We start from the raw sequence: 14,954 nt of genomic DNA, 5'->3' as shown, positions 1-14,954 counted from the left end.
TAATAATTTGCAATGCTGCTAGTAGCCTTTGACATTTAGTGAATTTTTAACTTTGAGTTCAAGAAGGCTGCCGCTAGATGGAGCTGTGCTACTGTAAGTGCTGAGGGTCTCTCCAGACACTCTAAACTTGTTCACTATCCCCACCACGCCCTCTATTCTATACAACAAACAGCCAACCCCACAGAGGAATCCTCTGAGAGGATTAATCCCTTTAATTTTTCTACCATCAATTAATTAGACAATTAATAAGAAAGAAGCTGGAAGTGGCTTTCTGATTATCAGTTAGTGTAATTTTTAATAAGAGCCCAGCTTTAGAGGTGGCATAGAATTGGAAGGGGCATTATAGATCCACAGGTAAATTGAGACTGAGAAGTTCAGTGGCTGACCTAAGAAGGGGGAACAGAGCCCTTCTCTTCCACTGGTGCTTCCTTGGTGAGATCGAGAGGACCTCACTGTTCTACCCACTGAAAGTCCTTGATTGCCCCTTCCTTCTTCTTCTTCATTCCCAAAGCTGCCCAGGCTTGTAGGCTCACGAATGAATGAATGAATGCTTTAAGCAGCATTTATTAAGCACTTGCTATGTGCCAGGTACTCTTGTGTATGTTGAAGCTACAAAGGTAAAAGAGGCAGCTAGGTGGCTCAGTGGATGGTATCCAATCTGGAATATGAGTTCAAATCTGACCTCAGATACTTCCTAATCATAACTGAGCAAGTCTTTTCAGCTCTGCCTGCTTCAGTTTTCTCATAAAATGGGGATAGCGAGATTGCCTGTCATCTAGGGGAGAGAGTAGAAGGAGGGAGGGAAAAATCTGGAAAAATGAATACAAGGGATAATGTTATAAAAAAATTACTCATGTATATATACTGTCAAAAATGTATAATTATAAAATTAATAAAATAAAATGGGGATAGCAATAACACCTACCTCCCGATTACAAGTAGGCACTATATAAAAGTTGCCTATTATTACTTAAAATAAGGAAAGAATTCCAAAACAGGAAAATCTTAATCATATTATGTTGTAGCCTGTACTCCTGTAGTGAAGACAAATTCCATGTATTGAAATTCTTTCCTTCTCCTGAGCTGCTCCCTCATCTGTGAGATTTTCCCTGATCTGTCTCCATCCCACAGCTAGAAGTTTTGTTTCATAGTCTCATCTCTCATAGTATGTTTTCACTAGAGCCTTCCTTTGCGCTGATCAGATTCTAATTTATTACAGTTTTTGTTTGTGTTCTTTGAGGGCAGAGTTTTCCAGGTCTTTCCTCAATGACAAACACAGAGTCTTGCACTTAGTTTGTACTGATTACTAAGTTGAATCAAACATGAAATGTAAACTGTTCTAAAGGCTGCACTGAACTAACAGCTTTTCAGAAGCTCACTGCTCAGGAGCTATTGCTTATAGGAGAGGTTAAAAATCTATATACAACCATCTTTGTGGGACCTAAAATCAAAGTTTAGGGGGATTCCATTTAGGTTAATTAGACTAATGTCCCATGTCAACAAATACATCAATGATGGAAAGAACTCCTTTGTTTCAGGTCTCCAGGTTCAACAGGGACCACCTAGAGCTTCTTGTAGGAGCAAGGAGGCCCAAGGAGAGGAGACTATGTGCCTGCAACACTAGCAAGGAATCAGACACTCGTCTTGACTTTACCATTTGATTTGGGGAAACTTACTTTTCCCTGATCTGTAAACAACAGATAATAATATCTCTCTGTTTCTTCCCTCCCTGAGAAGACATGAGGATGAATAAGGTATTTAGAGAGTACTCTAGGTTCCCCAGAAGGAACCAGAAAAATATAATTAAAAAAATATGAGAGTCCTCCTCTGAAATCCTTCTGCATTTATTTCCAAAAGCTCAAAGGATCAAGAACTATAAGAAAAAGTAAGGGATACATGGAGAAATGACTTAATAAGACCAGGAGTCATTTCTCCATAGATAAGTGGTCAAAGGATATGAAAAAATAGTTTTCAGAAGAAGAAATACAAATATCAACAACCATGTTAAATAAGAGAAATGCAAATTAAACTACTCTGAGGTTTCATCTCCTTAGGCTTCTTAAGGATAAGGACTGTTTTTGATTTTGTCTTTGTGTTTCCAGTGCCCAAAACAAAGTAAATACTTAATAAATTCTAATTTAATAAATTATTTTTGTTTTATTATTAAATTGACAAAAATAATAAAAGAAGTAAGTGTTGGAGGGGTCGAAGAACATCAGGCACACTAACCCAACTGCCAGTTGAATTATACAGAAAATACGTCAATAAAAATTTAGTTTATGACTTTTGGTTTGGACAACATGCTACTGGACATAAATCCAGGCCAATGACATAAACAAAAACTCATGTATACCAAAAAATCCATAGCACTATATTTTGTTGTAGCAAAAAATGGAAACAAAAAAGGAGGCCATCAATTGGGGAGTAGCTAAACAGATTGTAGTTATAGAGAGGAAACAGAATATTGGGCAGCAAGTCACAAATGAATATGAACAATTCAGAGAAACATGGGAATACATTTATGAACTAATGCACAGAGAAGAAACTGGAAAACAACATGTACAATTATAAGCCAAAAACAGCACTAAAAGGAATATTAATTACAATGACCTCATTAATTTCAATGAAGTCAGATTAAGTGCAATGACTAATCTTGGTTATGGAGAAAGAAAATGAAGTAAATCACTCCTCTTAGTAAAGGGTGAGAGTTTACAAGTTGGGAAAGTTGTATATATTGTCAAACCTGGTTGCAAATAATTTTTTCATTATTCTTTTTTCTTTGTATAAGGCAATGTTCCTAAGGAGCAAGTAATGATGGTGAAAAGATGCATCAACAAATAATAATGGTACAAAATACAAAATGTAACCATAAAACTTTTTTTAAAGGAGGAGCTCAATATATATTGGTGCTTTTATGGTCTTGTATCTGTACCCAAGTCCCAAAGCTAAAAGTGACTTTAAAAATTCACTTACTTCAATAACCTACTTCATCGGCTGCTATGGTTGCCAGAATACAGTAATGTTACCTGCTAATGACATTTAAAGCTATTGCTGTGGGTCTCCCCTCAGAAAGAAACTATTGGCAGAAACAGGGAAAACCAGAGCTGCCATATTCATCTCTGTCCAGGGTATGCATTGGTGGTCTCAAAGCATCCCAACATAGGAAAATATGACTTTATCTCAATTTACAGTCCTCATCTGTAAAATGGGAACAATATTACCACATCACAAGGTTACTGCAATGCTTAAAAATAAGATAATAAATGTGAAAAGACTTCATAAATTATAAATATTAATATTTTAGAAACATTATTAATTCCAAATATTCAGAAATATTAATAATAAGAACATAATAATCACCCTGACTGCTTCACTAAGACCTCTAAATATTCTATTTATATTCAAATAGTCACACTTATTAAACATCTTTCTTACATTATCTTTAAAACATAGTGCAGACAACTTGCCCATCCAAGAGAAGTTTAATTATATTTACAACAGAAAACTTAGACATCAAAATAAATTATTCTACAAGATTGTGCTGCTGTGCAGGAAAACTCTTGGCTACCAAGATTAACCCTCCTGAGGATATGCTAATGAGAAAGCAGTACACCATTAATTTTATCTAATAATCTACCTACAAAATTCAGGAGAAATTTCAGGGACAATTAAATTAAAACAGAACATAGACTGTCAAAGCTAAAAGTGATCTTAGAAGTCATTTAGTACAACAATCTTATTTTACAAAATTGGAAACTGAGGACTAGTGAGGTTAAGTGATGTCCTTAAGGTCACATAAGATAGGAGTAGAACACGATTAAAAATGTAGATTTCCTCACTTCTGGTTCAGAGTTTTCCAATGTCCAAGCTGTCAAAATCACAGCACAATATAGTGCATTTGGAAGGGATTTTACCCAATACCTAAGCCAAACCTTTCATTTTACAGAAGAGGAACATGACAAAAGGGGATGTATCCTTTAAGGCCACACTATAGCTCAGTAGCAAAACTAAAATTAGAATCTAGGCCTTCCTATTTTTTTCTACCAATGACTCAACTAGCACTTATTAAGTAAGCAATATGCTAAATGGCATCTCTTGTGGTAGAAGCACATATATAATGTCTACTATTTAAATAAGAACTCCAAAAGACCAAGTAACAAGCAAGATAGATGATGCTGACTAATTTGAAGAGACAATAATGATGCTTTTTTTCAAGTTGGTTGAGGAAAATTGCTTACCTGTCATAAGCTTCTTTGAGATCTCTGGCCAACTTACACTTGGGAAGAATGTGATGAAATGGAGACTGTGGACCTTTGAATAAAACAAGTAAATGAGTAAGATTTTCAAAGTAAAACCTTTAAAAAAGCAGAATAGGAATACTTTTTTTAAAAAAGTTTTGATATTTGCATCCTTAATTCTCAATGATTTACGGACATAGTATTACAGATTTTAGAACTAGAAGGGTCATAAACATTTATTATCTACTTTAACAGTCTCCTTTATGGACGAGGATTGAAATGGACACCTAGAGAATTGAAGCAACTCACTCTTGTGTCACAAAAGTAAGAAGTAGAATAGTTAGGATTAAACTGAAGTTTCTTTGATTCTAAATGCAGAATATGTTCCACAGTCCAGTGAAAGAATTTTTAAAACAATTTTAGTTGATAAAAAAATAAAATATTATTCTTCCGTATTGATGTGATTACTTTGAACCCTGAGTTAAACAGAAATTAGAGTTCATTTGACCAGCATTTGTAAGTATTTCATATGAAAGACATGCCTTTTAATCCCAGTAGCTGACCAATGCCCCAACAATGAGGCAGATCACCCGAAGGGATATAACATAAAATAAAACAGGAGAAGCACAGGGCAGTCAACTAGACTCCCAGATGCCAGTAGGAAATGAATCTGACTTCCTTTCAACCACCTACTTTGCTACCTTCCCCCAATATATTTTCTGGATAAAGAGTCAGAGATTTTCAGAAAAGAGAGTCCTGCAGTGCAGATTAGCATAGTCAGGGGTACCTGGGGCCACCGTGAAGCTTTAGCAGCATTGCCATGTTCATTTAAAACAATACCATTTATAGAATATTACAAAGACAATTTCATAAAACATGAGCACTAGAAGAAACAGCAGCACACAGAGTACTTAGAACTTTCAAGATCACCTCGTTCAAGATTCTCAAATTTAAAGGAACAAACTGAAGCCAGAAAGAGGAAGTGATTTGTCACTCTCATTGTGACAAAATATATCTGAGCACCTCGTTAGTGGGAAATAAAGCAAATAAAATGGTGCCTAAATCTTTTTCTCATTAATGTTATGACTAAACATAATTATATAGATAAATGAAGCAAATTCCCTCACGTGCTATGGTTTTTATTTTACATAGTTATGACTGAAGCATACAATTTGATCTATGAATCCATACAATGCTAGAATATGTTCTAGAAGGGATATAACTGAATAGAAATTTTCTCTAAATGTTAATTTTTCATATTTTGCTTTTCCATTAAAGGATACAACAGAGGTTTATCCAATTTGGCCAAGATGTAATATGCCAACATGGTTTAGGACTATACCACATTTCCCACTGTGGTATGAAAAGCTACGGTACAATGGCAAGAGCCCTAGATTTGAATTCTGCAGAGCTAGGTCCAAGTCCTAACTCTGCTAGATGTATGACGTGAAGTAAATCCCTTCACTTCATTTTATTCATCTATAAAATGGAGTAACAATAATTATATAACCTCCTCTACAGAGGTGTTATAAGGATTGACTAAGCCATTATGTAAATGTGAGTTAATTATTATAAAAGTAGCAAATTTTACTCATTGCCCCAAGTCAATCTTTGAATGAATTATTTTCAAATAAGGAAAAAACACACGTTAAAAGGTTCCTTGCTAGCTAGCCTCTTGGAATCTTGGGTCTTAACCTGCTATTATCTGCAGCATTAATGTGTTAGCATAGTCAGAATTTTAATCCACTTAGATTCATTCAATAATCTAATTGAATATTAGACTCAATATCAGAGTTGAAAGGGACCCAAGAGATCAAAGTGAGGGAATTAAAGTCAAAAAAAAGAAAAGAAAAGAAAAAAAAAAAAAAAAAAAAGATGTGATCTGTCCAAGATCATATAGCCACAAAGTAGCCAAAACTGAGGCTTAAACCCGGGTCTAAATTCCAAATCTAGTGATTTTCCCCACCGTGCCACATTGCCTCTCATTTTAGGAAATATTTAATCAAACCACTAAAAACTATCACACACATCTGACCTGCTCCTCTACCTGAAACCCGTCTTCTACTTAAGAATTTCCCTTTAGGTCTGCTAGGGCTGGGAGGGCAGTAAGCCCAGGACTCACTGTCAGACATAGCAGACACTTCATCCTGAATGGCTAAGATCAGCTTAGCCTCCCTGGTCAGGTACTGGCAGCGTCTCTCTTCGTGCTGCAACACGATGGCAATTCGACGTGATAGGTTATGCAAACAGTTTATCACAGAAGGATCTGCATTGGCCTATAAAGTAAAAAAGCCACTGAATGGGAATTTTATATACACATTATAATTATAAATAAAACATGTGTGTATAATACAAACAGATATACAGATATATAAAAAACATGTATAGAGGTGCATGTTGTATTAAGTTATATCTTCCCTGGAGGTTGGTGATCAGTTCTTCATACTACATTTTAAGAAAAACATTGATGAGCCGGAGCATGTGCAGAGAAGGGCCATCTGATAGAGATGGGACATAAAATCATGTAAAATGATGCAAGAGCCAACTGAAGTAATTTGTATGGAAGAGCACTATTCTGAGATCTTCAAATATTTAAAGATTTCTCATATGGGAAGGGGTTATTTGGTTTGGACCCAAAGGGAGAAACTAGATCCAGTGAAAGGTCTGCACAGGCTCAGATCCAATTCAATAGAAGAAAGAAGTACCTAGTTATTAGAGTTGCCTGAAAATGAAATGGGTTTCCTTATTGGGTTATGAATTGTTCTTCAAAGAGAGTCTGGCTAATCGCTTGTGAGGGATGTTGTAGAAAATACTCTTGCTTCAGTTACAGTTTAAGTATGATGATCTTTAGGGTCCCTTTTATGTATAGCTGCCTGTCTTGGAAACTCAGTACAACAGAAAATAATTACAGAATTACAATGCAATCTCTTTTTAATGCTGGTATAAATTTTTTTAAAAATCCTACAAGAGGCCTAATTACCTCTTATGCTATGATTTTTATTTTATAACGTTATCCCTGAGGATTTAATTTGACCTATGAACTCATACAATACTAGGATATATTAGGAAACAGGATGTATTACATAACTGAATAGAAATTTTCCCTAATGTTAATTTTTCATATTTTGCTTTTCCATTAAAGAATACAATAGAGATGATCTTACCCCTGGCTTAACATAATTTTACCAAATTGGAATATGCCAACATGGTTTAGGACTATATCACATTTTCCACTATAGTGTGAGAAACAGCTACAATGTAACAGCAAAGACCCTGGATTTGGACTATGCAGAGCTGGGTCCAAGTCTTAACTCTGCTACTTACTAGCTGTGAGACTTGGAGCAATTCCCTTCACTTCTGAGCTTCAGTGTCCTCATCTGTAAAATGGAGGAAATGATGCTTATACTGTACCACAGGGTATTGTGAAGATAAAATGTGATCATGTATATAAAGTTCTTGGTAAACCATAAAGCTCTATGGCTATGTCCACTATTATTATTATTTCTCATTTGTAATTCCTGTATATATTTTACTTTTAAATGGTGGGTTACAGGTATCTCTCAGTACTAAGTGATATTAGTAAAATTTATTTGCTTTTATTCATAAAAGCCTGAAAACTATCAGCCTTGTACATGCCAGGGTGGAGCATCTGCCCTAGGTCAGACAGGGTGGAGACAACAGCTGTTGGATGTTTGTGGAGATGCTTAAAGGACCATCAGGCTTTAGAGTTAATAGATAAATGAGCAAACCATGACTTAGGTTTTCTGAAGGCTAAGGGTGCCTGCTGAGTCACTGGGGGTTGTAGAGTGGAGGGAAGGAAAACAGAGAGAAAGATGGATCCTGCTGATTATAACATTTGGGGCCTTCTTTGTTTTGCAACAGGTGTTCACTCTGTTTATCTGTCACAAGTAGCCACATGCAATCCCCAAGCACAGTAAATCCTTCTGAGTCCGAACCAAATATTAATATAATGAACCCAGATATTACCTTTCTTCATAAGAAGTTATTCTCTTTTATATAATTTTAGGGCTATCAGTGCTCCCAAGTCACTCCCAAGCATCAAGTCACTTATGAAAATAGAGAATTATCAGGCATATGACATTTCAGAGTCTCAAAGGATATAAACATCACAAATTAGTTGCCAGAAAAATTGTCAAGAATTACAAACAAGTACAGCAATTCATCTCCAAATGGCATCATTAAAGAGCACTCCATGACTACAGGTCTTTCAATGTGAGATAGACATGATTTAGCAATAATTTTTTATGCAGCTGGAGTGTCACTACCACCCTCTTTTAATAACTTTCTTCCCCATGTTATATGAATTAGTTTAAATAATATCCATTCTTTGGTTTATGGAGCTTAGAAGATAAGAATTTGAAAGACAAATCCAGGTAGCCTCAAAATAAAATTAATATTTGTAAAAATGTAGAAAAAAACACCATAGCCAGTAGACCTGCACAGGAGAAAATACATTTTTCATTCTGCTCTAATATACAAAAAACAATACATTTCGGTAGCACTTGAAGGGGTTACAAACAGCTTTCCTCACAAAAAAAAAAAAAAAAAACCTTACAAAAAGGGTAATGATGCAAGCATAATGAACCAAATCTGTCAAATGAGGATAAGGAATACCAATAGTAAAATACCAGTAATAGATAGGAAGAGAACCAGGCAGTTCTCTGCTGTATCAAGGAGAGAATGTCATGAAGGATGAAGCCTGAAGAATGAACAACAGTGAATCCCAAATAGAGTGAGAATGGATAGAGGCCAGAGAGTGAAAAAGTGGAGGCAAGGACACTGTTTTAATAGAAAGAATACTGAACTTGGAGACAGGAAGCCTGAATCTGAAGAGAGACTGTGTGTAATATGCATTGACTAGCTATATCTCCTTGAGCAAATCAATTAATCTCATTCACTCTATTTCTTCAACTATAAAATGGAGATGATAGTATTTACACTACCCATTTCAAAGAACTGTTGTAATGAAAGTTCTCTATAGACTTCAAACTACTACAGAAATGAGTTGTTAGTATTATAAGAAGCTTAGCGGTAAAGACTGAATGTCCACCTCACAGATGTTGTATGGTATATTATATTAAACACAAGAGCACATTTGCCTATGATTTCTAATGACCTCTTTTGTGTGTGTGTGTATGAGACAACTACGATTAGATGACCTGCCCAGAGTTACATAGCCAGCAAGTATTAAGTATCTGGGTCCTCCTGACTTCAGGCCAGTGCTCCATTATAGTTGACCTTGTAGATGCCCTGGTAGTATGATTTCTAATGGCAAAACATTTGCATTCCATACATGAATGGTAGCCTCCTTTAACTATTAATCACATCATCTTAGAACTAGAAACTAGAAATCTTAGAACTAGAACTAGAAAGGCCCTTTAGTGATCATCTGATCCAGGCTCATCTTTAAGAAGGTGAACATCTAAAATATCAAGACAAAGCTGTCTGGTCTATTAATCCCTAAGAACTGAGACATCAGACCCTCCTTTAGTCACTCATTTTAATCTCTCATTCTGTTTAGCCTTAATGAGAAAGAAATCACAAATTCCTTCTCTCCCAATAATTTGTATATGATGACATGAAAAATTACAAAGACTACCTTACCCTTAATGCAAATACCACATTAAAGAGAATCATTGTAGGCATCTCTCTTTTTGGAGATGGATCTGTTTTGGATACCTGTGAAATAAATAGAAATCTATTAAGTAAATGAAATTACTTTCAAAAAACAAAGGAAAAAAGATAGAGCAGGAAATAATTTGATGATGAATGGGAGATTGATAATGGGACACAATGGAAAAAGAAAAATGTCAAAACTACAGTGGAACAAGAGAGCTAGTGAGAGATCACTGAAATCAGCCATGCTGTATCTGAGGTATCCACTACCATTAATATTCAACTAGTGAATTTATTATGGATTTGACATGGTACAGAGCTGTGCTTGATCACAACACCCACTTTACCATATGACAAAACTTCCCTGACTTTGGAGATTGTTCTGGAGATACAATGATACAATGCAATACAATCAGATCATGTTTTGGAGTCTTGTTGATACACTGAGTATTACACTATAAATGTACTATTCCTATAAGCTTACCTAATAGCTCAATCCTCTATCACACTTTATATTTGTAGGACACTTTACATTTCTATAGCACTCTTTTTGTGCATTATTATATCTTTGTGAAGGATCTTGTTTCCACTTTAATACATAAAGAAACCCAGGATTACAGAGGACAAAGACTTGCCCAAGGTCAGATAGCTAATATAATAATAAAAACCCAGGCCTATAAGAGTCTTCAGGCTCCTAATTTGGGTCTTTGCCTCTCCATTACAGTTCTTCTCAAAAACACTTAGAATTATAGGATATTATGAGAAGAGATCTTGTAAATTATCTAGTCCAACTGCTCATTTTTAAATGGGGAAACTGAGGCCCCAGGATATTCCTCAAGTGACTTGTGCAGTTAAAAAAATTGGCTGATGACCAAGCTGGGACTAGATCTCCAAGGCCTCTCCACTACACTGCCATATCCAGGTTATTATAACCATCAGAATAATGTGGACAAATCCAGCAAAACATGATCCAATTCAATAAAATCTGATTATCTTTATTTAGAATTTTATGTCTCATACATTGAGAAGAGCCATGAAAAATTACTGAATGACAAAGGTTTTTAAAATAAGTTTTCTGCTCAAATACAAGTCTGGCCTCAAAACATCATACAACCTTAAAGGCCAATGACGTCAGTCCCTTCATTTTACAGATGAACAAACAGACACAAAGCCATTAAGTGACTTCCCTAACATCACACAGCTTGTAAACATTTGAAGTACTATTTGAAGTGTAGGCATTTACTAAATAATGTATATTTTCTATATATATATATATATATATATATATATATATATATATATGTCTTATGTCCTCTAGTTCAATTGTCAATTCCAAGAGGACAAGGACAATACCTTATTTAAACTCATCTTCTCTAACATAACAGGCATAGAACACAGAACTATCCTTCGAGTCAGAAAACTCTGTGTTCAAGTCACATTTCTGACATACACAGGCTGGGTGACCCCAGACAAGTCACCTTACTTCTCAGTACCCTAGACAACTCTCTAATTCTTTAAGTTGCAGGAAAGATGCCAATCTGCCTTGGTAGAGAAATTTCTTCAACTGTGAGTTATAACAGTGAAATTACAAGTACATTTCCTATCCAATGTATAAAATAGGGCACTGATATAAATATGTAAAACCAAAAGGTATTCTCCCAAATAAATGGTTAAAGAATAGGAAGTTTTCCAAAGATCAAATGCAGACTAATAAGTTAGAAAAAATGCAAATTACTATAACTCTCAAGGGTTCATCTTGCTCATTAAATCGGCAAAGATGATCTGAGACAGAATTGCTCAATGTTGGAGGAGTCATGGAGAAACAGTCTCACAAATACACTGTCAGTGTAGTTGTGAATTAGTCCAACCATTCTAGAAAACCATTTGGAATTATATAAAGAAAGCAAATAAACTTCTTATGCTCTGATTCAGTTATCCCACTATAAGACATAAATCCAAAGAAGGTTAATTAAAAAAAAATAAGGGTTCTATACACAATGAAATATTACTAGCAGCACTGTGTGAGTGTTCAAAGAAACAATATAAAAATCCACTGACTAGGAAATGTGTGAACAAACTGGTATTTAAATATAATGGAATGTGTTATAAGAAATGACAAATATGGAAAAAAAACTTATAAAGACTAATCTGAACAGAAATGGAAAAAAAGAACTAAGCAAACAATATATGCAATGATTGCAATAATGTTAAGAATGGCAAAAATGTTGTGAAACCCTGATGAACTGCAATGCCAGTCTTAGAACCAGAAAAAAAGAGAAGGAAACACCTAGCTCCTCCCTGGAGATAAGTAGTTTGCAGATATACAATATTTACTATCAGAAGAACTTTGTTGACTGGGTTTTAATTAATTTTTCTTTTAATGAGGGATAATGAGGGATGAATCAATTAGATAGAGGAAAACTAATGATTCTGTTTTTTAAAAGGAGAAATTTTTTTAAACTGTGCTAAGACAAAATAAACACATAAATAAAATCTGACATCATTAGATCTTAAAAAATAATTAAACTATACCAAGAAAAATTAAATATATAAATAAAATTGAATTAAATGGATCTTATTAATATATATATATATACACACATATATATACGTATATACATATGTGTGTATATATATATATATACATATATATATATATATACACACATAGGATCATTCTTACACTTTCCTTATCTCAGTTATTACCAGTTCTTATTGCCTCAGATAATTGAAAACTCAAAATATATCACTGATAGTTTATAGGTGTATAAAAAAAGGAAGAAGAATGAAAAACGGAGTTAAGACAATCTTTCAGGATGGTAGCAATGGTATAGTAGAAAAACCAATGGCATTAGAATAATAAGAACTGGATTCAAATCATGTTTATGATTTACTCATTGAGTGACCTTGGGCAAATCAATATACTTCTCTGACCTTCAATATTATTTACATGGGAATGATATATTATCAACTTTGGTTATTATGAGGATCAATTAAGATAAGGTATTTTTTAATTTATAAGGAACTATAGAATTATAATTATAAAGCAATATTCATTAGATCTTTGACTGTATAAAAGTCAACACATAGCAGGTGCTTGATAAATGTTTCTTGAACTACATAGGTCCTTTAACATTTTTCTACATCTCACCCTCAACCTGTACCTCTACTCCAATCCTTTAACTCTGCTGTTCTTGACTACTAATCACCATTTGTCCCTAAAAAAATTCACTGTGAGAAAAATCACTGTGAGAAGCCAGAGGAGCCAATTGGCATCTGCCAGGCAGATTTATTTTAGATGTCAACTTATTAGAAATAAAATGGTCATTTTCATGGGTAAGTGCTACCACAAGGTGGTACAAAAGCTCTAGCACAACCATAGAAGGTTTTTTATCACACATTGCCAGACAGAAGCAATGAAACTTTTTTCTAAGAAAAGATAACTGTAAACAAAACACACCCTCCAATTTTTGAATCATCAGAAGAAGCTCATTCTCTTGGTAGAATTTCATCAAAAATTTGTGACTAGATGGGACATTTGGTGATTATTCATTCACCTGTGCACACTTTCTGATGGGAAGTGCCCAATCCCAAAAGCAAAGAATATAAGAACTGGAACCACATTTAAAGATCATCTAAAGAGCTTAACTGTTTTCATGCTCTGTATTCCTTTGACAGTCTAGTGAAATCTATGAGCCTATCATCAGAAAAAAAAAAAAAGTTTTTAAATTCATTAAATAAAAACCTATTATAAAATAGATAAAAATAATAATTTAAAAAACAAGTTGAAGGATCTTAGGTTAATAATTCCTGATCTAGTCTAATTCCCTTATTGTATAAATAGGGAAACTGTGTCCCGGAGAGGGGACCATACTCATAAAGTTACAATTTATTAGTGGTAAAATGGGGACTAGATCTTAACTTTCTTGACTCTGAGTCCAATAAATGCCCAGAACCTTTTACCCAATCTACATAATTCTTAAATAAAAGCAGAGCAGAAGAAATATAGGATTAAGATAACCAAATTGAAGATGATCCCCAGAGATAGAAATTGAAATTATTAAAAGACTTCTTCTAAGCTACATGTTTAATTTCTCAAAGGCCTTACCCAGTGCTTTATAAACAGTGTTTATTAAATGCCATATGAAGTGAACTTACAATGAACCATGTGATCTTTACAACTCTGCTAATTTTCAATACTAAAAATAAATATGATTTATTTTTAATTCCTGCAGGTTGGGTTACAAAAACATTTTTCTAATAAATAACATTTATTTAGATTCTCCTCAATGCTTCCAGGAATATGGTCTCTTAGTAATAAGAGAAATGCAAATCAAAACAACTGATGTTCTCTCTTATAATCCACAAACAGATAAGTGTAACAAAATAAGAGAAAAGCAAATGTTGAAAGGACTGTAGAAAGACAGGCAAGCCAATATTCTATTGGCGAAGCTATGAACTGGCACCTTTCTGGAAAGCAATTTGGAATGCTAGTACAGTGACTAAAATGTCTTTACCCTTTAACTCTGAGCTTCCATTGCTACAAATTCACTCTGAGGAGGTCAGTGATAAAAAATACAAAATACACCAAAATATTTTAAAACAACATTTTTTTTTTTGTGGTAGAAGTGAATCAAAACTTTGACAAAGTTAAGTGAACATCATTTGGGTTCAGGCTAATCAAATTATCATGCATGAATATAATGGAATATTACTGTGATGTAGGAAATAATGACTATAAAAATGCACAGAAGCATGGGAAGACACATAAACTAATATAAAGCAAGCAGAAATAGGTAACTAAAGACTGTAACAATGAAAAAAAATGGAAAGAACAAAGAAATCAAAATAGAATGCTGTAAAATTATGAACAAACAGCCTCAGATATATGAGAATGCATCTCCAACCCTTTTTTGAAGAAATGGAGGACTGTGAATGTGGAACAATGTAAACTTGGCTGCTGTGTTGGTTAGTTCTGCTGAACTGTTGTTTTGTTTTGTTTTTTTTTCCTCTTTTAATTGTTTTCTTATAAGAGATAGCTCTCTGGGAAAGGGAGAAGGAAAAGACAGGGAATTAAAC

The 14,954-nt window shown here is 34.3% G+C and overlaps 1 protein-coding gene across 5 annotated transcripts in view; it reads right to left on the bottom strand.

Annotated features, from left to right (window-relative positions):
• Positions 1 to 14,954, bottom strand: part of NPRL3 (NPR3 like, GATOR1 complex subunit) — a 74,540-nt gene that overhangs the window by 41,560 nt on the left and 18,026 nt on the right. For all 5 annotated transcript variants that reach the window (XM_074279839.1, XM_074279840.1, XM_074279842.1 and 2 more), the window contains 3 exons: positions 9,864 to 9,938; positions 6,361 to 6,514; positions 4,239 to 4,311 (listed from right to left, as the gene is read on the bottom strand). In XM_074279839.1, the coding sequence (XP_074135940.1) occupies positions 4,239 to 4,311; positions 6,361 to 6,514; positions 9,864 to 9,938 (302 nt within the window). The remainder of the gene's footprint in view (positions 1 to 4,238; positions 4,312 to 6,360; positions 6,515 to 9,863; positions 9,939 to 14,954) is intronic.

This window comes from Sminthopsis crassicaudata, chromosome 1 (genome assembly GCF_048593235.1).
Source record: "Sminthopsis crassicaudata isolate SCR6 chromosome 1, ASM4859323v1, whole genome shotgun sequence".
NCBI lineage: Eukaryota > Metazoa > Chordata > Mammalia > Dasyuromorphia > Dasyuridae > Sminthopsis > Sminthopsis crassicaudata.
This window is presented reverse-complemented; position numbering and strand designations above follow the sequence as displayed.